Source organism: Lepus europaeus, chromosome 9, assembly GCF_033115175.1.
Source record: "Lepus europaeus isolate LE1 chromosome 9, mLepTim1.pri, whole genome shotgun sequence".
In the NCBI taxonomy this organism is placed as follows: Eukaryota; Metazoa; Chordata; class Mammalia; order Lagomorpha; family Leporidae; genus Lepus; species Lepus europaeus.
In genome coordinates this window covers 70,958,338-70,984,935 of record NC_084835.1, presented here as the reverse complement: position 1 = coordinate 70,984,935, position 26,598 = coordinate 70,958,338, and the positions used below count along the sequence as shown (strand labels likewise).

At 54.0% G+C, this 26,598-nt stretch overlaps 1 protein-coding gene across 2 annotated transcripts in view; it reads right to left on the bottom strand.

Moving 5' to 3' along the window:
* CABLES1 (Cdk5 and Abl enzyme substrate 1) overlaps positions 1–26,598 on the bottom strand; it is a 103,630-nt gene that overhangs the window by 55,139 nt on the left and 21,893 nt on the right. For both annotated transcript variants that reach the window (XM_062201456.1, XM_062201459.1), the window contains exon 2: positions 3,209–3,280. In XM_062201456.1, the coding sequence (XP_062057440.1) occupies positions 3,209–3,280 (72 nt within the window). The remainder of the gene's footprint in view (positions 1–3,208; positions 3,281–26,598) is intronic.

Genomic DNA, 26,598 nt, shown 5'->3' with positions numbered 1-26,598 from the left:
AGGCCATTCAAGGTTCCCAACTGTCTCTCACCCAGACGGTTCTAGAAACATAGGGTCACTGGAGAGCCGAGATCCTCTGTGCGTCTCCAGGGGGATCTAGATAGGCCAAGGGTTCCAGAGTGTCCTCAGATGGTTACCATACCTGCCCCCAGCAGCAGCAGAGCTTCTGGGGCTGGCCAGTCAGGCCACAAGCCAGACACTGAGTGGGCACAGGTGGCTCACAGATCCTCCCACCTCGGCAAACTCCGGCACCTTCTCCCGCCCCCCAGGAAGCTGACTCCGATGCCAGCACGGAGCGAGGACGGCCCCGAGCTGCACCCTGCCTCCCGTGCCTGCAGGAAGAGCAGCACCCCACTCCCCGGCCTTCCGCTGAAACTGGAAGCCAGCGACTGTGGAGGGGCCACAGACGGCTCCCACAGCAGCAGGGGAAGGAGGCGTGGCAGAACGTCTGTCACAGCCGCAGCCCCCAGCCCCCACCAGCCCGGACCCGTCTGGCAAATCAGAGCAGGTGCCGATGACGTCATCCGCCACAGACAGAATGAGGTCTTTCTCCACGGCTAGCAGAGAAATCCTTCTTTCTTGGGTTCCAGGCACCCCTCCAGGCAGGCACAAAGTCCTCTCTTGGCACTCTGGGAGGATACAGGGTACAACAAGCCAACTGATGTGCACAGCTCACCCAAGGGCCTTCGTCGTACAGCTGCACCCAGCGCTCACCGCGTTGGCCCTCGCTCAGCAAGCTGTTTGTCATTTTGCCTTTTGTAAGCGTTCAAGCAAACCACCAGGGACTCTAAGACAGGAGAATTGCTAGAGTGTGGCGTTAGCAACAATTGCCAAGGCGACTGTAGCACTCGGCACTCAGGTTTGTGCAGGTTAAGCAAACAGCAAATTAATTTCAAAGCTGCCTGCATCAGGTGTAAACACCCATTTAAAACATATATTGTAAGTGATGCAAAAATTAAATTAGGATAGAATTAAATTAAAAACCAATGTAATGAAAGATTAGCTCCTTCATGTTGGCACTGATTACAGGATACACTTAATTATGGGAAAGGTTTAATGGATGCCTGGGAGCCATTTCTTCTGTGTGCTAAGCTGCCAAGCACGTTGGGCTAACAAGCTTCGCCCCCACAGTTCCCGAAACACTTCAGTGTCGTTAGGTGCATTTGTTTCACAGACTGAAGAGGACCTCAGCGATCCCTCCCATTTCACAGATGGGAAAACCACGGTCCCAGGGATGTGAGTAAACGTCCAAGGCTAAGAACTCACATCCCCGAGGGCTGAACGGATGTCCCTTCTCCTACATCACACACACGTTACTTCCTGGGAGCCAGAACATGTCTGAGTAAATGAGAGAACTTTTTGCAACCTAACATCCGTTTGTGGGAATAAAGACTTCTAAAGCTGCCAAATTCCCTTGACTTCTGACTCCTCTTCAAGATGTTCTATTTGCCCAGATGGGTGTGAAATCTGCAAGCAAAGGGAGCACGATGTCGCAGGGGAGGCGGTGAAGCCATTTGTACAGGCGGGGCAGGTTCTCGGATGAGGGAGCACGGCTGACAGGCACTGGCCAGGAACCCAGCACCCAGGTCCCCCCTCCTCGGAGCTCCCCCTGGCCACGTCAGGGTACAAGACACCTCTGTCCGGAATCCTGAGGATGGAGCAGCACTGTTTTGCCGGCTGCTCCAACAGTGGCTTCCAGGGGCCTCTCGAAATGTCAGGAGCTCTCCTCTGGAGCTTTGCTGTCTGTGGCAGGGGAGGGGGCCCTGGTCAGAGTGTGATCGTACAGCTCTCAGATGTAGGGCTGCTGCCCGCCCCCCACACCCAGCAGGTGGCTGGGCTAGGGGCCAGCTTCCTCATTCATCTATTTTAAAATAAAGATTTATTTTTATTTATTTGAAAAGCAGAGGTACAGATAGAGGAGAAGAGAGAGCTAGACCTAGAGACAGCAAGAGAGACAGAGAGATCTTCCATCCACTGGTTCACTCCCCAAATGGCTGTAAAGGCCATAACTGGGCTGATCCAAGGCCAGGAGCCAGGAGTTCTTCCAGGTCTCCCACATGGGTGCAGGGGCCCAAGGACTTGGGCCATCTTCCACTGTTTTTCCCAGGCCATAGCAGAGAGCTGGATGGGAAGTGGAGCGGCTGGGACTTGAAGTGGTGCCCATATGGAATGCTGGTGCCTCAAGTAGCAGCTTAACCGCTGTGCCACAGTGCCGGTCCCGTTCCTGTTACTTTTAATACACACATATACATGTGAATACAAATATATACAGAAACACGCATGAGGTAGCACATGCTGGGAAGGCAGGTACTTGGGTTCCTGCCATCTATGTGGGAGCCCAGGATTGAATTCTGGGCTCTGGGAGTTGGCCTGGCAGAAGACAGGGTCCGGAGTCCTGGCCAGCAGCCAAAGCATGTGGGGTACAGGTGCGGGTTCAATGAGAAGCTGCTGCAAGTCTGTGGGAGCTCCCAGCCAGAGGCACAGACAGCTCAGCAACTGCTATCACCCCAAAAGACACCTCACACGCACCGCAGACCCCAAGGGAGACACAGGTACTCAGCAGCACCCAGTAGTGGGGCTGTGGTCAGCTCCTAGGGGGTCCTACTGGCCCTCCTGGGAAAACAAAGCCCAGGGCCTTTGTGGGGACAAGGCTGGGTTGTGCCTCCATTAAGCGGCAGCTTTGCAAATGGAATGGCAAACTGGGCTGTGCTGGTGCACGAGTGGGATACGGTCATTGTGGAGCTCTGCTGGTCTTCGGGCTTGGGATTCTGCACTAGGGGCGAGTTCCACATTCCCTGGGCCTCAGGTGGTCATTTCAGAAACTGAACGCTGGGCCGGTGCAGTGGTGCAGCAGGCTCAGGCGCTGCCCGCATCCCACAGCAGAGTGCCAGTCTGAGTCCCAGCACCTCTGTTTCACCTTCAGCTTCCTGCTAGTGCATCCTGGGAGGCAGCAACACAAGTGCTTAGGTCCCTGGAGTTCCTGGCTCCTGGCTTTGGCCAGGCCCAAACCCAGGGTTGTGGCCATTCGGGGAGTGAACCAATGGGGACAGCTCCTCTCTGTCTCTCCCTGTCAATCTGCCTTTCAAACACAACATAAATAAATCTTTAAAACTTGATAAAAGTTTCATTCTGTGGGCCAAAACTTTCTCCCTCAGAACCCCTCTTGTACCGCGCACTGCAGACACATGTGGAAGCCTGGGCACATTACCTCCGGAGAGGGGCGTTCTCCTCAATATCCTCCAGGGTCTCCAAGGACGATCGCTGGGAGATGAGGCGACGGCTGCAGAGAGAGGACAGCAAGGGATCAGTTCCGTGAGGCCGCGGCTGGCCTCTACAATCCAGTACCACGAGAAGGGACGGCTCAGACCCATGCTGCCTGCATGGCAGCCACCTGGCCCGCCCACCGGGCCCTCTCTGCTGTGATGCACAGAGGGACCCACCCTTTCCTGCTGCAATTTCCCCAAGGTGCCTGCAGAAGGCAGCCCTGTGTGGAGGGTTTCTGAAGCATCAAACGATACTATTCAGCATGCAAACATCCATGGAACATAAACTCCGGTGTACTAAACGTGTCACTGTCTCCAAAAGGCCAGGACTTCAAAGGCAACGAGAAGTAAAGAAGAAATTGGAGCCCGAGTTGTGGTGCAGCAGGTTAAGCCTCCACTTGCAACACTGGCTTCAGATAGGGGCACTGGTTGGAGTCCCGGCAGCTCCACTTCCAGTCCAGCTCTCGCTAATGGGAAAGCAGAAGATGACCCAAGGCCTTGGGCCCCTGCATGGGTTGCAGGGTTCTGGCTTTGGACTGGCTCAGCTCTGGCCATTATGGCCATTTGGGGAGTGATCCAGTGGGTGAAAGATCCCTGCCTCTCTGTAACTCTGCCTTTCAAACAAATAAATATATCTTCCTTTTAAAAAAAGAAGAAATCACCCCTTGGGGAGCATTTCTCAGAGACTGGGGGTAATACTCAGCATGACTGTACCCCACAGTGGCAGTTCCCAGCTGCTGAAGGTCGCAAGCCACCAGCTACGACCCCTCCCGTTTGCTGAAATCGGAACAGGTCCTGCTCAACGCAGAACAGCTGAGACAAGAGAGCAGGCTGGGGTCGGGGACTTCAAACAAATCCATTTGGACGAGGACCGGAGTTTCACAGTAAGTGATTTGGCACGGTGGGGCAAATGGAAAAAGGTTGACAGGTTTTTACTTTTAGAAAAAAAAAATAGGACTAAAAATACAAATGTAAGTCGATTTTCTATCGCATTTGACAAAATTCCAGTTAAGAGCATGTAATTATGACTATGACCTAATTTGTTCTAAAGAACAAAGAAGAAAACTGTCCTTTTCTCTATGTGTGTACTCTTTCCGGCCAGTTACCCTGACATCTTTTGCTCCATGCTTTGCTTTTATAAGACAATCAGAAGGCTCATTTTTGCAAACTATTCAAGGGCTCCATCAATTCTTCCAAGAGCCTTTCTTAAGCTTTGGTATTCAAATCCTTTTGAAAACACCTCTCACATCTCTTCCTCATTGTCTACGAAACTGTCCAGTGCTCTTGGACTTTCCAGAGGCAACACCAAACCACCCACAGTGCCTCCCCCACCGCCACCGTGTGCACGAAGTGCTGGCCATTCCCTAGAGTCTACCACATTTCCACCTCCACTGTGCTGCCCGGAGCTGGCCAGAGACACTGTCTGACCCGAGGGAGGTGCAGTCAGCTCCTCCTTTTCCTTGTGGCCAGTTCCTCAGTCAACAGGACTCCCCTGGGCAGCCCTGTAACTCCAAGGACTCAGCCCGAGTGAGCTGCCAGCCCAGTCTCTCCAGGAGCTGGGAGCACGGGGTCCCAGGCTGGGACTGGGGTAGGTGTCCAGTTGGCCATGCGGTCATCCTCTGCAGCTCTCCACGTCAGGGGCCGCACCCACAGGGCAGCGTGATGCTGTAAAGGAGCAGGCCTGGGTGCAGGGATTAGACAGGTCTGGATTTCTTTCTTTCTTTCTTTCTTTCTTTCTTTCTTTTTTTTTTTTTTTTTTTTGACAGGCAGAGTGGACAGTGAGAGAGAGAGACAGAGAGAAAGGTCTTCTTTTGCCATTGGTTCACCCTCCAATGGCCACCACGGCTGGTGCGCTGCGGCCGGTGCACCACGCTGATCCGAAGCCAGGAGCCAGGTGCTTCTCCTGGTCTCCCATGTGGGTGCAGGGCCCAAGCACTTGGGCCATCCTCCACTGCACTCCCGGGCCACAGCAGAGAGCTGGCCTGGAAGAGGGGCAACCGGGACAGAATCCAGCGCCCCGACTGGGACTAGAACCCGGTGTGCGGGCGCTACAGGCGGAGGATTAGCCTATTGAGCCACAGCACCGGCAAGATCTGCATTTCAATCCCTGGGATCTCACACAGTCCCTCAATCTTTGAGCCTCAGCTTCCTCATCTATGAAAGTGAGAGTAACAAACAGCCAGATGTAAAGTCCTCGGCACAGGCAGTTCTTAAAGAGTGGTAGCTACTGAGTTTTGATCGATGCTCCAGCTTCCTCCACCAGAGCTGCACCCTGACCTGTGTCCCAGTCCAACAGCCTAGAATCAGGCTGACCATCCTAGCTCCAGCAGGGTCACACCAATGCCTTGGGCCTCGGCCCACCTGAGACACCCGTTCCTCCTTCAACACTTACATCCACTTCTAAATAACTCATTCTGCCTGTGTAAGCCAGGCTGTGTCAGCACGCCTCAGGAAGTCCCACGGGTGCACTGGCCGCCTGTCACCTTACTGCCCCACCAGCCTCCCAGCACTGCCCTCGTCATTAGCCATGCCTCTCTGCCCACCAGAAAGTCATGATTTAAACATACCTGCTCTCGTTATTTCTAGGTAACATTCGGAACTTCCGAATAAAAAATGAGCCCGCTTTAGATACGCACGCTACCATGTTATTGGAGATAACATATCCACAGGCAGAAACAAATGTTTAGGTTTCAGGTGCTGGCAACCTCCCCAAATTCTCACCCTGGGAGCCTTCCTTGGTAGAACAGCATTTTCAGGTGAACAGGAAATAGGTGATGGTTTTACTGAATGTGTAACCAGGTGACCACAGCACCTGAGGACAACCCCCCACCAGCACCAGCACCACCAGGGAAGACGTGGAGGGCTCCATGGGCAGCACAGGCAGACACGACCTGAGGCCCCTGCAAGACCCAGGCAGGTCCATCCCCTCAACGTGTCCCACATCCACCTGCTCAACCAGCAGGACCGCATCCCACCCCAACCCCTTGTCTCCTGGAAACACAAAGCCCAGGCAGCTGTGGCTCCAGCGGGACAACAACAAACACCAACAAATTCCAGCAAGGAGCCCTCACCCCATCCACCCACCCCCACTCCCCCGCTGTGGAGAGCCCTCCAGCCCAACCCCACAGCAGGCACGAGAGTCCCTGCCAGGCAGCCTGGGTCTCCACAGCCCCAGCCACATTCAGGCCAGGGTATCTGCCCTGGAAAAAAAGGGACCATTCACAAAAGCACACATCTGACAACTCCCCCATTGAGAAGCTGATGCTGCTCTTCCCATACAGGGAAAGACAGGTACTTATGCAGAAAAACACCCAAATAGAGTAGATCTTTCTATACGATTACAAGAATTTGCTTTTTTAAAAGTCAGCCCACTGGGTTTTCTCCTCTGGAGTTGAACAAACGTAGAGTCACACACATCATGGACTCAATGGCCATGCGCAGGCAGCCAGCCTCAACCAAGCCCTTTCACCCTGCGACTGGCCACATCCACTCTGCCAACTACTATGCAGATCTACTAGCCTGGGGCACATGTGTCCTCACCCCACAATGTGATGGTATCAGGGGTGGCTCAGCAGCTGATGAGGTCACCAGGGTGGGGCCTCAGGGATGGCCTCCACCTCCCTGGAATAAGGACCCAGAAAGCTCTCCAGCCACATAAGGATACAGAGAAGTCAGTAGCTGAACCGAAAGCCAGCCCCTGACCATGCTGGTGCCTGGATCTCGGGCTTCGAGTGTTTATAAGCCACCCAGTCTATGGGGATGTGTTACAGCGGCCCAAGATACAGACACACAGAAACAGGTGTCACAGCAGCCCAAGTTAGACACACGCACGCACACGTGTCACAGAGGCTCAAGTTACAGACACACACACAGGGGTTGCACACACAGACACAGGTGTTAACGGCAGCTCAAGTTACACACACACATACACACACACACAGAATGTTACAGCAGCCCAAGTTACACATACATAGTGTTATAGCAGCCCAAGTTACACATACACACACACACGGGCACCACAGGTCAGGATTCTCCAAAAGGAGGAAAATCCAAAACCCCAATGTCCACATGTCCTTTAAATTTTTATTTGAGAGACAGAATAAGCTCTCATCCTCTGGTTCACTCCCTAAATACCAGCAACAGTCAAGACTCAACCCAGGTCTCCCACAAGGGCGGCACAAACCCAACCTCTTGAGCCATCACCTCTGCCACCCAGCGTCTGCATTAGCAGGAAGCCAGAGTCAGGAGTGGAGTAGGGACTCGAACTCAGCAATGTGGACTTCCCAGGTAGCATCTCAGCCCCTGGGCCAGATCCCGCCCACCCACCCCCCACCCCCAACGTGTTCCCTCGGTGCAGCAGGTGTGCCTCCCTTCTCTCATGAGTGGAACCAAGCAGTGCGTTCTCCAAGATGGACAGGCAGAGCATGGGAAGGACTACCGCTGAACCGTAAAGAGACCTTCCCGTGGGCCACAGAATGCAGACACACGCCACCTTTCCCATCAGACGGGGCCAGGTCGCTGCCAGACAAGAGTCCTGTGACCTGCCGTGTGACTCAGTGGTGTGCCTCTCTGACCACATCACCGCCTTTTAGACCCTCCCAGGGAGCGACATCTTCCCTCTTGCCTTCTGCAAAGGGAGGACAGGGCTAAGGGCCAGCAGCCAACCTTAACTGAGCCCTTCCACCCTGCAATTTGCCTCATAAACTAAGCCCATTACTAAACAAATTCATCAGTGTGGGGGCAAAGGAGCAGAGGTCTTTGCACGTTTTTAAATGACAAAGAACACTTAACCTAGGCCCAAACAGCTTATTACTCAAGCAGACATTCAGTAAGAGACTGGCAGAGCTCAAAACAAAAGAACTAGGGGCTGACATCACCAAAGACCATTGTCTCTGCCCAGCAGGCAGATCTAGCCTGCACTTGGGGCCCCCATCTTGTCTGACAGTGAAGAGCTAGGCCCTCTCACTGGCTACGTTTTAGAGCTGATGTGGTTCACACCGAATGCCCACGTGTAGGCCAGTCTCCCCAAAGGACCCAGACTCACTCTGGGATAATATCCTTTGAAGACAAGACTGGCTGAGCAAGGCAGTCATAATCCACGGCAACACGACCGCCCATCTGCGTCCTCTTAGAACGAATTTATCCACCCATCAGTAAGGGCCAGCAGCTGGTCACCAGGGGAAAACCATCTCGGGACCAACACTTCTCAGGTGTCTTTTAAGCAACCGAGAGGTCACCAGCCCCATTTGTAGGGCAGGAACTAACTGCCCATGGGAAGCAGGCTCCCCGGCGTGCCCCTCTGGGAAGTCCTCCCAGCCAACATTCCCAATATTCAGGATGGGCTCTCCTGGAGGAAGGTCCTCCTCTTACACCAGTCAGCAGGGTGTTCTGATCTAGGGGCAGGACAGGGGGCTTGCTGCTGCCCCTGCTGGCCAATGAGGAGGACAGGATCATGCTGGGGTCCAGCAGGGCAAGCCAATCAAAGCCAGTCCCCCAGTGGAGACACCAACAGTAGCAGCTTGGACTGGTGGATGAAGAGGCAGTGAGCACCACACAGGACAGCTCTGGACCAAAAGACAGGACGAGCCTGCCATGTGAAAGGTGAGCCCTGGGGTCAGGGCTGTGGAGCAGTGACTGGTTCTGGTTCTAGTCCCGGCTGCTCCTCTTCCGATCCAGCTCTCTGCTATGGCCTGGGAAATCAGTAGAAGATGGTCCAAGTCCTTGGGCCCCTGCACCAGTGTGGGAGACCTGGAGGAAGCTCCTGGCTTTGGATCGGCCCAGCTCCAGCTGTTGTGGCCATCTGGGGAGTGAACCAGCAGATGGAAGACCTCTCTCTCTGTCTCTACCTCTCTCTGTAATTCTTTCAAACAAATAATCTTTAAAAAAAAAAAAAAAGAAAAGAAAGAAAGGTAAGTCCTGGCCACAGTCTGTTTCCTGGGCGTGACATGAGGGCACTGAAGCCTGGGCCGTCTCCAGAGTCTGGGAGTGGCTAGGGGAGGGGTTTTTAGAAGTTCCCAGGGGGACTCCAGTGAGCAGGACAGCTGAGTCTCTGCCCAGGTTTAAAGTGGGTGAGACCCTACTCCTGACACCCCAGTGACTTCCCTCTAGCATCAGCAAACTGGCATGGAAATGATCAAAACCACCCCAAATAGGAAGCCATCTCCTCCCCTCTTGCATGAGGACCTTATTTGGTTCAATAAGCGAAGGAATTGGAGGTGGGTGCAGCAGGGCTCATTTGGAGAACTGAGGCTAGGGAAGGACAAGATTTCAAGTATAAGCAGGTGGGTAACGTATGTAATAGAAACACATGACCTACGTGCAGTACCGGACGAGCAAAGAATGACTTCTGTTTTCTCCGGGAGCAAAACACAAGCTTTGACAGCAGGAAGGAGGAGCCTTGGTGACCCCAAAGCCAACCATCTCTCTACTCCCCAAAAGTAACTTGTATACGGCTCTAGGTTTCCACAGGTAAGGAACCCTCTTCCCAGGGCAGGTGTCGTGGTACGGTGCGTTAAGCCACCACTTGAGATGACCGCACTCCATATCAGAGTGCCTGGCTGGAGTCCCCGCTACTCTGCACTTCTGACCCAGCTTCCTGCTACTGTGCACCTGGGAGGCAGCAGGTGATGGCTCAAGGGCTCAGGTCGTGGAGACCCAGATGGAGTTCTGGGTTCTGGGCTTCAGCCTAGCCCAGCCCTGGCTCTTGTGGACATTTGGGAAGTGAGCCAAAGGAAGGAATATCTCTGTCTCTGTGTCATCCTGCCTTTCAAATCCTTTTTTAAAAAAGAGAATTTCCTTTCTTGGCTGCACGTTGGACTGCTGGATGGCACAGTTACCTACTCACAGGCGTGGAGGAAGAGGGCATCACTAACATAGTTACCCATGGGACAGCCGAGCTGAGGTCATCATGACTTCACGTCGGTGTAGACAGCTGTTCTGACCAAAACCTCCAATCATAAAAATAAGATAATCACAGGACACCCACACACTCATCATGGACGTGCTCTGGCCCACAGACCAACCCTCACTCCCTCAATGAAACAGAACCACGACAGACTGTGAGCTGCTCTCGGGCGGACCACGCTTAGTCAACAGTGGGGATGTGAACAGGCTGAGGATGAACTCACACTGTGGTTAACACGCGTTCCCAGACAGCACAGCCCGGGAGCTGGCCTCAGAGGCTTCCCAACCCCTCGGCACCCCAAGGTCACGAGAAGTCCCACTTCAGCTTCACATGCTCGAGCAGCCTCCACGTGCCAGCCTGCTTTGCTGACTTGAGCATCCGCAGGTGCCTGAGCAGGACCCACCAGAGAAGGCTGCGGCTCACACCCTAGGAAGCAGAGCTGGCCAGGGCCGGCACTGCAGTACAGCAGGTTAAGCAGCCCCCATCCTGCACTCTGTACCTGTTCAGGTCCCAGCTGCTCCACTTCCTATTTATCCAGCTCTCTGCTAATGCACCTGGGAAAGCAGAAGAAGGTGGCTCAAGTGCCTGGGTCCTTGCCACCTGAACGGCCTGAATGGAGTTCCAGCTCCTAGCTTTGGCCTGGACCAGCCCTGACTGTTACAGTCATTTGGGGAGTGAACCAGTGGATGTACGCTCTCCTCTATCACTCTGCCTTTCAAATAAGGAGAAAGAAAGGAAGGAAAGAAGACCTAGTCTTTTCGGCAGCTGGCAAATTCCTTGTAATAAGTCACAAGATCTCTTGGGGCCAGCTTTGTGGCTTAGCAGGTAAAGCTGCCAGCATCCCATATAGTCACTGGTTTAAATTCCAGCTACTCTGCTTCCGATCCAGCTCTCTGCTATGGCCTGGGAAAGCAGTAGAAGATGATCCAAGTCCTTGGGCCCCTGCACCCACATGGGAGACCAGGAAGAAGCTCCTGGCTCCTGCTTTGGATCAGCTCAGCTCCAACCATTGCAACCATCTGGGGAATGAACCAGCAGATGGAAGACCTCTCCTTCTCCCTGCGTCTCTATAACTGCCTTTCAAATAAAACACATACATCTTTAAAAAAAAAAAAAAAAAGTCACAAGATCTTATAAGCCTCTGTCCCTTGGTCCTTGTATCCCTACCCCACACAGATTCTTCTGCACTGGGAATAGTGTTCAGCTCATATAAAAACAACAAACAAAAAAAGCCCCAAACCACAATGATTCTAAAAAGCAGGGTACACATCTGCCATTTGCAGCAGCCTCACTGGGGAAGCCTACTATTTAAAGGGAAGGAAGAACTGGGTACAAACCCAACAACAATGCCACCTTTTGCGGAAAGACTGGTTCTCAACTACTAGACTTCTTAAAGCAAAACCACCTCCAACATCGCAGTTATTCCCCGGGTTTCTCTAGCCGGGTGTTGAGTTGTTGGAGTCCCTGCAGCCTGAGCTTCCCCTAGATATGCAGCAAATACATCATGACCACTCTGTGCACGAGCTGGCAAGCCCGAAAGCCAAGATTCCAGATGCTCCCTTCAGCATGAGCCAAGCCAGTGCGCTCACTCAAGAGCCAAACTCATTCTGCACCAGCACGCAGGTGCTCCCAGACGACGTGTCAGCCGGGAGTCTGCAGGTGGCATGGCCCTGGCCTCAGTGTGAGAAGGTGCTGGTGAGATGCATGCTGAGCTTTCTTCCCCCATGGAGAACTCTGTCCCCCAGCGAAGGTGCTGACGGAGTGAGCACGGGTCTTACTCGCGCACCTGGCAACAGCTGCTTTCCGGCTGAGGGCGAAATCCCGGAGCAGGGCTGAAGAGTCTGACTGCACGGGGACACACAAGCCACGTGGCCTGCGGAGCATGCGGCAGACCCGGTCAGAAGCAGAGGGCACAGCCAGCTTGCTTCTTGCAAGGGGGCCCATCCCCCACCCCAGCTTCTTGCCTAGAGCCTAGACCTATGATAACACAGACCAAAGCAATCCCAGGCCCCTGGGAGCCAGGGGACTCCTCCTCATGCCACAGGGGCAGGGAGCGTCCGGGCCAACGGTCTGGCCCTGCCAAGGCAATGGCAGGCAGGACTCGATATTCAATAAATCGAATAGCAGGCTAATCTTTCAGTTGAAAATTTTGTATGACCCCTCCCCCAATGATGTTACAAATATGCAAATAGCCCTTGGCAGATAAAAGGTTCCCTCATACTTGACAAAAAACAAGATTATCTTTAAGAAAAGGAGAGATAACCAGATTAGCTTTTAAAAAGCATACAAAAGGGGTGGCGCTGTGGCATAGTGGGTAAAGACGCCACTTGCAGTGCCAGCATCCCACATGGGCACTGGTTTGAGTCCTGGCTGCTCCACTCCGATCCAGCTCTCTGCTATGGCCTGGGAAAGCAGTAGAAGATGGCCCAAGTCCTTGGGCCCCTGCAGCCATGTGGGAGAGCTGGGAGAAGCTCCTGGCTCCTGGCTTCGGATCGGCGCAGCTCCAGCCATTGTGGCCATCTGGGGAGTGAACCAGCAGATGGAAGACCTCTCTCTCTCTCTCTCTCTCTCTCTGCCTCTGTCTCTCTGTAACTCTGCCTTTCAAATAAATAAATTTTTAAAAAAAATATTTAAAAATGCTACAAAAGTGATATACAACCCAGCTATGTTTTCAAAAAATCAAGTTAAGATCAATACACCAAGAGTTGCCGAGCCTGTTCAAATAAGATTTGTTTCTACATTGTTATAGGCGGGTCAAGAAACCTACTCTCTAAATGTCTGCAGAGAATACAAAGAAACTCGGCTCATCCAAGTTTCCTTCTGTCTCAAGGGTTCTCCCCAGATGTGCCAAGTCCTGGGAAACCAAGCTGTGAGGTCATCTCGGTGTGTCAGGCTGTTGAGACAGACTCATGGCCAGGCTTAATAACCAGCCAGCATTCGCGCCCACAGAGCCCCCAGTTCACCCTGCTAACCTTAAGAAGCTCCCTTCCCGTCATGTCAGGTAACAAGCCACAACGACTCCTTCAGGGAACAAGCTCAAACTCCTCTGACAATGGGACCGGGTGAGATCAGGAAACAGCAGCAGACATGACACACCCAGCCACCGGGAAGGCACTGTCTCCGTCTCCCAGGACATCCTTGGGGTCTCAAAGAATCCAGGGGGCAGCCCAGGGCCACTGGCCGACAGCCAGTGCTGAGTTCTAATTCACACTTGGCTGCTTCCTAGAGGGAGGGGGAGGGGCCCCACCCTGCAGCTGCAGGGTGCACAGTGATCCAATGTGAACAGCTGGAGCCGAGAGAAGGGATATGAGCAGAAAAAAATCAGGGCCCTAAAAGGGTCTGATGGGCCAGGATAGATGGCACTGATCTTACTACAGAACACACTGGACGCCCAGAGTGGACGAGAAGGGGTGATGACAAGTAGCTGGGTTAGGACAGGGTGGGACGAGGACAGCGGCGAGGAAAGCCCACTCCAAATAACATGGCCAGCTTCATCCTGGAGAGGGGAGAGCCCTGCGGATCTAACACAAGCCCAAGGACGCTGGGGTCAGCTCACAGATGTTCTATAGCATGCGTGAGGATTCAAGGAACTGAATGCAGGCACATTTTTCAGAAGGGGTTCCCTGAGCCAGGTGGGGAGGCTGGCTGGGAACCCAGCACCTGGGCCAGAGCAGAGCAGGTGTGGAATGTAAGCAGGAGGTGAGGAAAGCACACGTGAGCTCAAAGGAGAGCCCAGATTCTGCCTGGCAGGAGGTCTGAGGGGTATCATCAGGGGAGATGGAGAAGAGATGGAGCGGGCTTCCTACAGGAAAGCAAGAATGCAGAGCCACTGGCCCCGAGCTACTTCCCCCAGCCAGGACTAAGCAGGACCTACTCCCGAGACTTCGGAAGGTCTGTGAACATCTGAGTCCACTGTGTGATGGAAACCAGCACCGGATCATCTCCAGCTGCCTCAGGGAGTCAGGTTTTTTTTTCTTTTTCTTTTTCTTTTCTTTTTTTTTTTTTTTAAGAGACAGAGAACTCCCATCCACTGGTTCAACCCCTAAATGTGTAAAATGGCCACAGCAAGGCCGGGCAGGAGCCAGGAGCCAGGAGCCTGGAACTCCATCCAGATCTCTTCATGTGGGTGGCAGGGACCCTTACCTGTGCCAACACCTGCTGCCTCCCAGAGCAGAACGCTGGAATCAGGAGCAAACGTGGGACTGGAACCAGGCAATCCAATATGGGGATGCAGGTGGCCCAGGCAGTATTCTAACTGCTGCACCACAAGGAGCGCTAATCCTGCTCTCCACTGAAGATGGAACCTGTTCCTGAACACCCCAGCATGTCAAGGGCCCGAGCACCAGTGACCGTGCCTGGGAACACCTCTGGTGAGCACCAGTGACCGTGCCTGGGAACACCTCTGGTGATCAGAAGAACGCCTTTGCGTGCTAAAGACCTGCAACATCACATTGGTTTTTCCCTGGAAGGCAAAATGAAGACTTGCCACCCCCCCAAGTCTGTTTGGTCTGCAGCACAAAGACAAGGGGGACAGGAGGAAGCCGCCCTGTGCCTGGCAGGGAACCCCTCTGCCTTCCCTACGGGCTGGCGAGCTGAGATGTCATCAAGAGCTCATTTAATTAGAGCCAGCAGGAGTCGGAGGGCCAGGCACATCCCCGGGGGTATTCACGGGACCTTCACAAGGCTGCCTCCCAGTAAGGCATCACCCTCCTGCAAGCCCCTCACTCCGTCTCCAGCTGACCTTTCTCTGTTCTAAACAGCCCTCCGCAGGATGGATTTCGACAGCTCGCAAACAGTATGCAATTATTGACAGCAAAGTCAGGATTGATGAGGTTTCATAAATGCTCGTTTGCCGGGAGGTTTTCAGATGCACCACGGCTCATGCGCAGAAGCAGCTTAGGGAGACAGACGTCGATGCCGCCCTCCGGTTTCCTACCAAGGGGCTGTAATGGTCTCAGAAGCCTTTCTGGAAGTGTTTTAAAAATGCCTGTTTCTCCTTGCTTGCCATGTTTACTCCCTTTATTGAAAGCTGAATGGAGACTGGGCACTGTGGAATCACTGGCCTCATTCTAACTGTTGTGGGGCTGAGGGATGCCAAGGGTGAGGACATTTCACTAAGTATTTATTTTTCATTAAGTATTTATTTGAAAAGCAGTGACAGAGACAGAGAGAGAGAATATGAATCTTCAGTCAACTGGGTCACTCTGCAAATGCTTGCAACAGCCAGGCGGAAGCCAGGTCCCAGGAACTCCATCTGGGTCTCCAACATGAATCGCAGAAACTAAGCACCCAGGCCTCCTCCACTGCTTTCCTGGACACAGTAGCAGGGAGCTGGATCAGAAATGGAGCAGCTGGGACTAGAACCAGCGTGCCAATATGGGTGTTGCAATCTGGACTGTAACACCAGTCCCTTGACAAAACTTTAGTTCAGAAGAAAATCCAGTATTTCCTTCTCCCTTCCTTTTATCCACCCCAATGCTGCCTTCCTCCCAGGAGACGGTCCAGGTGCTGCCTCCTCTGTGAAGCTGTCCCTAACGTTGTCTGAATTCCCCTAACACTTGGTCTCTTTACCACATTTGCGAATATTCACATCCGAAAAAAGTACTCCATCTAAAAAAAGTACTCCATCTAAAAAAGTACTCCCAGACTGGTTGGTTTTATTCTTGTTGTTTTATTCATACTTATCTCCAACCTGGCTGTAGGGCCTGTGAAGATGGGTAACTATGTCTACCCTTCTTTGAAACCCCTTGGTTAACTAGCCGATCACCCAGTACACAGCAGGTGTGCAATAAACCCTTAAGTAGAGTGTTAACAGCTCCAGCTCCAGCCAGCCCCAGAGGGGGCCAAAGTGCATTTTGAAAACTCTAGCGAGGCAGCTTAATGTTTCTCTTCCTTGGCCAGCTAGCAGCAGCCCAGGCCCCATCAGGAATGAGGCCAAACACCAAAGTCGGGACCCCTGCAGGACAGTGATGCAGCAGAATGCCTCCCCCCACACCAGACCTCTCACCAAACCTCAAAACGGAAACCAGAGGAGCGCAATCAGGTTTCACACACGTGCGTGTGCGATCACTGCTCGATCAGTGTTGGAGCTGCCCGTGACGCTTTGCCGTGAGGCCACTGTGACGCACAGATAAATCCGAAAGCAGAAACTACGGTTCCAGAACGATCTCGGCATCTACCTGGTTTCTTCCGGCCCTAGCTGTAGAGCAGGGACATAACCCCCAAGGGACAGAGATGAGCAGCACGTAAGGCCTCAGTTCAATTTAATAGATGTGGCCGGGGAAGCTTAATTGCACAAACTCAACTTACTCTGGAGCATGAGTTAATTAATGCACAGTTAATGAGGTGACTAATGCAAAGGTCACCAGTGTGTTAAGCCTTGCTGTAGAACACTATGCGGGGGCTGGTGCTGTGGCACGGCGGGTTAAAGCCACGGCCTGCAGTGGCCAGCATCTACATAGCTGCTCCACTTCCGATCCAACTCCCTGTTGGTGTGCCTGGCAAAGCAGCGAAAGATGGCCCAGGTGCTTGGGCCTCTGCACCCGCACCGGAGACCCAGAAGAAGCTCCTGGCTGTGGCCTGGCCCAGTCCAGTCATTGTGGCCATTTGGGGAGTGAACCAGTGAATGGAAGACCTCTCTCTATCCCTCCTTCTCTCTCTGAAATTCTGCCTTTCAAATAAATAATTTAAAAAACCACTGAGTTTCTATTTCATTGTAGTTTTAAAGACAGTATGCAAAGTTTTATATATATATATATATATATATATATAACATACATACCTACAAATTATGCTTAAAATGATAAATGGTTACCCTCTCCAACCAATTCTACCCCAAGATATAATCTGAGAAATGCAAACACTTGTTCACACAAAAACTTACACAGGGATATTGAATATAGAACATGCAAGCCACAGTGTCCATCAGCTGAGCATGCTATAACCCAAACCTTGAACACGCTACCCTAAGCCAGAGAGGCCAGGCACAGAGCACGGGGGACCACCCAGGCTGAGGTTCCACGTCCATGAAATGCCTAGCACAGGCGCATCCACGCAGACAGGAAAGAGATTAGTGGTTGCTGTGGGCAGAGGGAGGAACGGGGAGCGACTGCTGACGGCCACAGGGCTGCTTGCTAGGGTGACGAAAACACTCTAAAATTAGGTCGTGGTGATGGTTGCACAACTCTGTGAATCTACTAAAAACCACGGAACAGTACGCTTTAAATGAACGGTATGTGAGTTCTATCCCAATAAGGCTGTGAAAAATATTTACACGCTATCTAAAATCTATACATGTAGAAAATACATCTTGGAAAAAAAATACAATCCCAAAAAAAATCCAATCGACCCCTCACGGAAGCGCCGAGGTCCCCCGCTGGGCTCTGCAGAGCTGCAGGCAGCCGAGGGGGTCCAGCCGCCTCTCACCGGAGCTCTGGAGCCTGCCTGGGCCAGGGCTGATGCGGGAGGATGAGCAGCAGGGCTCAGATGAGCTCATTTCAGTGCCGTTCCCTTTCCTTTCGAAGGTGAGCTAACCGGGGCCGATGGGTGGCTGCTCCCGGGGCCCAGAGGCAGGCAACGGTGGAACAGAAGGCAGTAGACGTGGGCAAACCCGCGAGGGGGCAGGGCCAGCGCATCCCCCACATGGGTTCTCAATCCGTCTACTTTGCCTCAAACGCTGCATCACAGAGCACCAACCGACAGGCCCACCCTTCTATCCCCCGGCTCCCTGTCCCCTTCCAGAGCAAGATGGAACCCTTCCTGCGCACGTCCCAGCGCCTGGAGCTCTGCGGCTTCTGCTCTCGGAACGCCCCATCTTCCCTGCCCTCTGGTCTCAGACACCCTTGCAAATCATTGCTTTCTGAAGGCAAACCCGCGATCACCTTCCGTCACTCACAATGCGCCATTCCGGGTGCTTCCGTCAGCGTCTGCAGAGGGACTTTAATTTACTGGCTCACTTGGAGCCCTTTGAAGATCTATTATTAGCACACCTGCCACGCCATATACGTAATTAGCAACCACAGTTCTGACTACCTCACTGCTCAGGGAAGAGGATTAGCGGTAGGAGTGCCAGGCTGAAGCCACATGAATACTCACCCAGATGTAGTACTGACTCCACTGCCCCGGCCTCCTCCACAGAGGCCTCTCTCCTTGATGCCCAGGCTTTGGTGCCATTTTCTTGTGGTTACCACGAAAGAGAACGCACTTTTAACAGCTAGGCTGAGTGTGGGGTTCATGGTTTAAGATTTTCAGAAAGCAACAAGCTAAAATGAATGCGCTCGCCTACGATCTGTTTTCTGAGGGCGTGTAACGCTGTCATTCTTCAGGACATGCCTGGACCTCCCGCGCATTCTGTGAAACTCCCATCAGACACAAAGTGTGTATGTGCAGGTGCGTGTCCAATCCCGTCGCTTCCCTACAGCACAGCATACGGCCCCATGAGAAGATCACATGCCACTGCTCCAACGCACAGCACCAACAACTCACAGGACATAGGTGTTCCAGTGAGGGTGCAGGAGGTTGGCGCCCGGAACCTTGGGCTCTGTCTCCCAGGGCCAGGCCTCGGTGGCTTGGGATTTCAGTGGGTGGCAGGGATCTGGGAAAAAGCTGAAAGCTGAAACCAAGTAGAGATGCAGTCCCTCTCTGAAAAATGGGTGGGTTCCTAAGGAGCTTGAAGAGAAACTTTGGTTGATCAGGAGGAAAAAAAAAAAAAAAAAAAAGCAGCCAGCAGAACGGAGCCTGTAAAGCTTCACCAAGAAATTGAGCACTGATAAAGCCACGCAGGGTTGGTAAGGAAAGTGCCTACCCTGGGAAGGTTCAAGGCACACGACTGCCCGCTCACCCCATACCATCAGAATTATGACCCACCATTCATACGTTTGTGCCCTTGTTCACTGCCATGACTTTTTTTTTTTTAAAAGATCTTATTTATTTGAGAGAATTACAGACAGAGAGCAGACAGAAAAGTCTTCCATCCTCTGGTTCACTCCCCAAATGGCCGCAATGGCTGGAGCTGAGCAGATCCGAAGCCAGGAGTCAGGAGCTTCTTCCAGGTCTCCCACGTGGGTGCAGGGGCCCACGCACTTGGGCCATCTTCTACTGCTGTCCCAGGCCATAGCAGAGAGCTGGATCAGAAAAGGAGCAGCCGGGACTTGAACCGGCACCCATATGGGATGCTGGCACTGCAGGCAGAGGATTAACCTGCACTACAGCGCCGGCCCGACTGCCATCACTTATTAAGCACCAACCTCCAGGTGCTGAGCGGCTGAGGGTGAACAGCGGGGGTGGCGACATACGGAAAGAGAATTATAAAACTGGAAGGTGCACTGATGGATGAGTCCCAGGTATTACAGGAGCAAGGAGACAGCAGCCTGGCCAGGCTGGGGACACAGAGGGACTCGTGAGAGGCGGCTTCCTGGACATCAGTACCACAGACCCTGGAGATCACGAATGCAGCCCCAACGTACAGGTCACGTGTTCAGGACAAAGGCAAACCCTCAGCTTCTCAGAGGTAACCTTGTCCTGCTCTCTCCCGGGTGGAGAAGCCCCTCCCTGGTCCTCACTCCCTGCTCAGGCTGGGGAGTCCCGCTCCTGGACTTCCACGACGTCCTCGAAGACGGTTGCTGTCAAGTGTGGGCACGTGCAAGGTTCACCCTGTAGACCTGGGCCTGCCAAACCCGCTCAGACTGAAGGCCTCGTAGCCATCAAGAACCCATTTTCCTGGGTTCATAAAAGCCCAGCAGTCCGGCACCTGCTGTTAACCCATCAACAGGATCAGGGCACGAATGGACCCAAGGCCTAGCAGGCTGTGGGAGACCCCTGGGGTGCTTGGTCTTGGAGCCCAGGAGCAACCCTGCATGCCAAACCTCCAGGGGTCAGGAGCAGGCGTGGGCAAGGGCCTTTGGTTCTGTGCGAGGCCAGCACCCTCTTCCCACAGCACAGAGGCTCTCAGAAAGGACACATCAGAACACGGGAACAGGCCCAAAGCAGGCCGGCCTTCATCACGGGGTTATTCTTCCTCCGGGGAACCACTCGTGCCAGGTTGCCAAGGGCTTTACAGGCGTAGCAGTGGCGAATCTGCGTGACACTCTCGTGATGGGGCTGTGCCCTGATTTCCACCTTGCAGACAGCAAAACTGTGCTTCCGGAGGGCCGTGTGACTGCCCAAGGCATCGGCCAGGAGGTGAAGATGACTTCTATACTCAGCAAGTTGAGCTCTCCCACACCTAAAAGGAGAGTATTCTGTCCCTTTCCCCTCTGGAGCTGGCAGGTCCCTCAGGGACCAGGGGAGGGGGCTCTCTTCCAGGGGGAGCTGGAGGGACAGGTGCCTGATGGGCCATGCTACCCTGCCACTTGGCCAGCTGCCTCTCCCTGCTGCTCTTCAACCGTCTACCCATGCTGGGCCAGCCCAGAGCCCAAGGCCAAGGCCAGGCACCAGGCACCTACCCGAAGTTTGCCCGTGACCCCACAGGGCGGCTGGCTCCAATTAGGGGAATGACCAAAGGAGTCAAGGAGCCTGGACAGGTCATAAGCCACTTCAAACCTTTGCGGACTCACCCAGGCAACAGGCCACCTGTCCCCCAGACTTTCAAATCCTGATGAGTTCTCCAGGTTCAAAAGTGTGTCTGTCTTCCCACGAAAAACCTCACTTTACCAAGGGGATAAAGAGCTCTGCCCAACTGGTGAGGATGGACTCGTGCTGCAAAGCCACAGATTTCAGGAACCTGGGCCGGGCTAGCGCCGGCTGAGCGTGCATCTGACAGCCGCAGGCCCCACTCCCGCGAGCAATGACGTGGGCCCCTGACAGACAAGAAGTTTCTCTGGAACACGTCAGACATGGCACTTTGTGGGGCTTAACCAGTAGGTGAGCCTCGAGCTGCCCAGGCCTGGTGGAGGGAGACAATGCCGTGCTGACGCCTGGAGGATTCCGTGTGCAGAACCCCCGGGCACACGGCGGCACCCACACAGCCCGGGGCGGGGAACCTCCTGGTGCGGGAAGTGGAGGGGGTCTTGGCCCCGACCGCATGTCACCTCCAGCCCGGGATGCAGCTTTGCTGCAGGTCCTGCTTTTTGGTTTTCATTGAACTTGTCTTTATGGTTATAAAGCACACACCTGATTTTACCCTTTTAACCATTCTGCCAAGTAGACAGCTTAGTAGCACCGGGCTCATTCACAGCGCTGTGCAACCATCACTACTCATCCAGAACTTTCCCATCATCCAGGCAGAAGCTCTGTCCTCGTGAAGCTGTGACGCTGGGCTCTCCTCCCCTGGGCCCCTGGCACTGCTCCCCGCTTTCCATCCCCACCAACTTCTCCAGGGACCTCAGGGAAGTGAGTCACAAGGCAGCTGTCCTTCTGTGACTGGCTTACGTCACCCAGCGCTTTTTCAAGGCCCGGCACGGCAGGCGTCAGCATTCCCTTGCTTTCTAAAGCCGAGCAGCGCCCCACTGTTGGACACACCGCACCATGCCTAACATCCCCCGGTGGATCCTGAGGCTGCGTCTACCTTCTGGTTATATGAATGATGCTGCCATGAACGTGAGGGTACCAACTCCATGCCTGTTTTTCTCTGCATTCCCATCAGCTGCCCCAGGGTTGGGGTGCCCTTTAGAGGCCTGTGCTGTGAAAGGGACACAGGCAGTCCCAGGAGCTCCCACAGTCTAGCCGTGCCCACACAGCCGCTGGTGTCACCCTGGGGGCTATCAGCCCAGTACCACGGGGTTGGGCACAAGTTCCTGCATGTCCCAGTCTCTTTCAATGCCCCCAAACATATGCCCTTTCTTCAGAGAGGCAGCGGTGTCTGGTGAGGTCCCCAAGGGCACACCTGTGGGCTAGGGGGAGCCCTGGTTAGGAACAGTCGCTTCTCTCCTCACCTCTCCCCACAGGAAGACCACCCCCTGTTCCCCTGGGAATTGCCCTGTGCAGCCCTGCCTCCTCTGTTGTCATGGATTGTCTGGTCTGGCTCTAAGTGACTTAGAATACCCAGGTCCAGGGCTAAATCTCATATCAAGGTGCACAACATGTCTGAACAATTGAACACAGCAAAACACTCACCACCCCCACACCCCCAAAATAGTTAGCACCAAATTAACACTGGGCAAACTGTAATCAACAGAACCCCCGCCACGATGATTTCCATATGGATGGCACACTGTGAACCCCTCGAGGCATATGTGGAATGAGCTCAGCCAACTGCAGAAAGAGGCATCTGATAAATAAAACAGAGCCTGCATTTCCAAACTGGCCGCGCGCTGGCCCCTGCAGAGCCCGACCATGTCCCGCGGGGAGGTGTGGACAGCATAGGGCCCGGTGCCTGCAGCGTGTCCCAGGCTGTGCGAAAGTCCTGCCGTGTGGAGGACAGATCCAGGGAGGCTCTCAAAGGAGCCTGGGAAGCTAGCATTTGTCTTAATTAAAAAAAAAAAAAAAAGACACAGGGTTGGAATAACCATTAAGCAAACATGAAAATAGTCAAACATCCTCCCAGGAGATGAGGGGGAATAATTTCCGCTGATAATGATCTAAGCTTGGTTTTATCAAGTGAGTCAAGTACAAGGCAGTGAGTGAGAGATCTGGTTCCCATTCGAGCTGCCCCTTGTCTTGATTCAGTCCTTCAGTGCTGGCTTCGGGCCCCTGACGTTTAATATGAAATGGGAGAGGTGCCACCTGCTCCTGCTCTGTTCCGACATCAGCGGAGAAATCACGCCCAGCCCAGCCAGCGGGAGAGGACTGAGGACAGGGGAAGAAGCATCTGTGAGTAAAGGAAGCTCACAGACTGCAACGTGCACTTTGTTTTTTCATTTGATAAAAGCTGAACGCACACTGTCATAACTGACAGAATGTGCCCCTCCAGTGTGTGTTCACATCCTACAACGGCCATCTCTGGGTGGCAGGTGCATGGGTAACTTGAATTTCACTTTTTTCTAAATGTTTCAAGCAAGTATTCTTTTCTGCTATGGGAGGAAAACACCACATCACTTAAAGAAAATGACGCATTCATACTATACACAGACATTGCACACAGACACTGTTAGGGTACTCGGTGGTGAGGAATCAGTTGGCAACATTGTTAACAGCACAGGCAGAAAGGTAAAAAATAGAATGAGAGGTTGATAAGATGGCCTATTGTGATTAAGTCCTTTCTTACACAGTTGCCTGCATGCACCTGTTCACACACACACACCTTTCCCTAGAATTACTTCTTCCCAACAGACAAAATTGCTGCTTTCTCTTGAAATGTGACTTTTCAGGCATCCTGTGTGCTAGAGCAATCACTGCCCTGGAGGCGGCCTTCCCTTCCCCTCCGGAACCGGCCGCTGACTGAGTGAGGGCTTCTAGACAAATGGGGAAAGAGCAAGAGCTTTAGCGTGGCCCCCACCCACCTTCACAGCGGCACGGTTCACAACAGCCGAAAAGGGGAAGCAATCTGTCCGTCTGTCCCTTGACACGGTGCAGGTGTGCAAGGGAATGTCACCCGGCCTCTGTAAGGAAGCCAGGATGACACGTGCTAGCACACAGAGGCCGGATCACACCGAGTGAGGGGAACCCAGCAGCCACAGGAGGGACTGCATGAGTCCACGTGTATGAGACACGCAGAGGAGCCACGTTCACGCAGACACAGAAAGCAACAGGACAGCAACTGTCAGGGGCTCTGAGGGGGCACAGGGTTTCAGGTTTGCAAGGGGGAATGTTCTGGAGACTGGCTGAACAACACGAATGTGCCGAACACTACCAAACAGCACACTTTGAAATGGCCACAGGATGGCAACATGTAGATCGATTTTGCACAAGTTTTTATAAAACGATCCAGAAAGTGAGCTGTGGTGCTGGTTTGCACCCAGCTCAGTGCAACGTGCAGAGGCATGGCAATGGCTGCACGTAGAAACGCCTCTTTTCCCGGCCCTTAATTAGGCATAAAGTAGGGGGGTAGAGAAGGGTAGAGAAGCTCCTTCCTGCTGGTGCCAAGTGGCAACACAGGCCCAGCTGCTTCTGAGAAACACCAGAGAACATGCAGCTCACTGCCTGGGCACCGCCCTGCGCCGGGATCCGGGCAGGGTGCCTGGGGGAGCTCCATCCGGGCCAGGTGTGCAGCGCTCGGGCCTGCACTGACCTGAAGCAGCACCAGCCACAAACACCGCACCTGCCCGGGGACAGCTCAGCTCTGCAGGCCCCAGAGTGCGCCGACTCCACCTACCTTCCATGGCGAACGCAGTCGCTGACACCAGATGAGCATAAATAAAAGAGCCCTAAGAGACTCCGGGGAAAGGGGCTTTGGGGGTGCATCCCCAGTTTCCGAAGGGATTCCACTTCCTCACAAAGGACGGTGACAAGAGACCACCATGGTGGCCGAAGAGCCCCACGGGGAGCACGGCTCAGTGGTCAGGAACCGCAGACCTAGAACCAGCGCAGCCTGGGATTTCAGATGAGCTCGAGAATCTCTCTCTGGGTCTCAGTTTCCCCAACAGTAGGATGGGGAGAACAGGAATGACCTTACAGGACTGTCACACAGATCGCTTATGATAGCATTTTTCAACTGGAAACTCAGCCCCTACAGTGTTCCGCCTGCAGATGCCACCTGCCATGAGGCCCCAGGGCCCCGGCCTCCCACCCTCAGCTCAAAGTTTCTGTGCCTTTCTTCCCCGATTGCAAATCAACCTCTTACTAAGATTTGCTCACTGAACTGGGGGCCTGGAGGTGCAGCTAGCCTCACAGGGTCCCTGCACCCCAGACTCACAGGTTCACTTATCTCCCCTTGGAAAGACCATCTTGATGTCTCCTTGTCTAGAGGTGTTTCTTTTCCAGGAACCCCAGGCAGGCCCCAGGAAGAAGTGACTACCCCCCAACAATGCCATCATCAAAAGTCCCAGAACACCGCAGGCAGGGACCTGCACATGAGCTGTACACACACCTCTCAGCCCCAACAGGGAACCTCCAGCCCAGCCCGGGGGAGCCTGGGAACCCAGCCAGAGCTTCCCTGCCCCTTGCTCTGCCCCTGCGCAGTAAACTCCTCCCTTCCTGCACCTCCCACAGGCCAGTGATTGGCCAGCGCATGGCACCAGGGGTGTCAGGTTTTGGGAGTCCTACAAGCTCCGGCTATTAAATCTTGTTACAGGAAGCAAATAAGAATGAAGGCGAGTACTTATCTCAGCAAAAGGGAGCTGGGAGACACGCTCGCTCCTCCACAAGGGACCCCTCCCTTCATCAAGCCTCCTATAGTCCTGTCAGAAGGAGAAGCCCTCCTCTCCGGGACACTGCCCACCTCCTTGTTCACCACCACACAGCCAAGAGCTGGTGTCGCCCTTACCCTGCTCACCAGCCCGGGGATGCACTCCCTGGGCCGAGCCTGCTCCATCCCAGCAGCACTCCTCCCCATAGGCCCAGAGTGCCTCCCCAGCTTCCCTGGCCCTGCCCCCACATCCTGGCCACCCCATCTCTGCTTTTGCTGCTGGGTGCCCCTTGACACATACTCAATATAGGAGACCCTCCAGGTGCAGACCCATCATCCCCCTGTAGCCCTCCTTGGGGTGAGCTCATCCCTACCCTCGGCTCAGAACATCATCTGTGTACAGGCTCCGCCCTGCCCAAGCACCTTCCCAGATCTCCCTGTGGCATCCCCATGGGCAGCTCAGCCCCCTCAAGTCACAAACCCTGGAGTGTTTTTCTTTTTGAACCACCCCCACCCCTTCCTCCCGCCACACACCCACATGCACCCTCAGCCCAGCACTGGGCATCGTCCTGTCCATTTCCGAACAGAGCGGCATCCTCCACCAGCCTGCTGCCATCGCTCCCCGGCTCCAGGCCTCAGACCACAGCAGTGGTCCCTCGATCTCCATGGGGGTCCAGAGCCACCCCCTGTCCCTTGGACAAAGCAGTGCAGCCCTGCAGGTAACCACACACGTCCTCCTGTTCGCTTCAAACCCTGTCGGGTTCACTGATCATACGCAGTGCCAGGTAAGCGCTTATGAAGTCACCACCATCCTGTACTGCTTAGGGAGTGGGGACAGAAGACAGTCTGTATGTGTTCGGGACACACACAATTTTTCTTCTCGGACATCCTCAGTCAGGGGCTGTTAGCACCTGCTGCCTGTCTTTTGCCACTCTCCTAAGAAAACACAAACGATTTTAAAAAGCTCCTAGGAGGCCGGCGCTGTGGCTCAACAGACTAATCCTCCGCCTTGCGGCGCCGGCACACCGGGTTCTAGTCCCGGTCGGGGCACCGATTCTGTCCCGGTTGCCCCTCTTCCAGGCCAGCTCTCTGCTGTGGCCAGGGAGTGCAGTGGAGGATGGCCCAAGTGCTTGGGCCCTGCACCCCATGGGAGACCAGGAGAAGCACCTGGCTCCTGCCCTCGGATCAGCACGGTGCACAGGCTGCAGCGTGCTGGCCGCGGCGGCCATTGGAGGGTGAACCAACGGCAAAAGGAAGACCTCTCTCTCTGT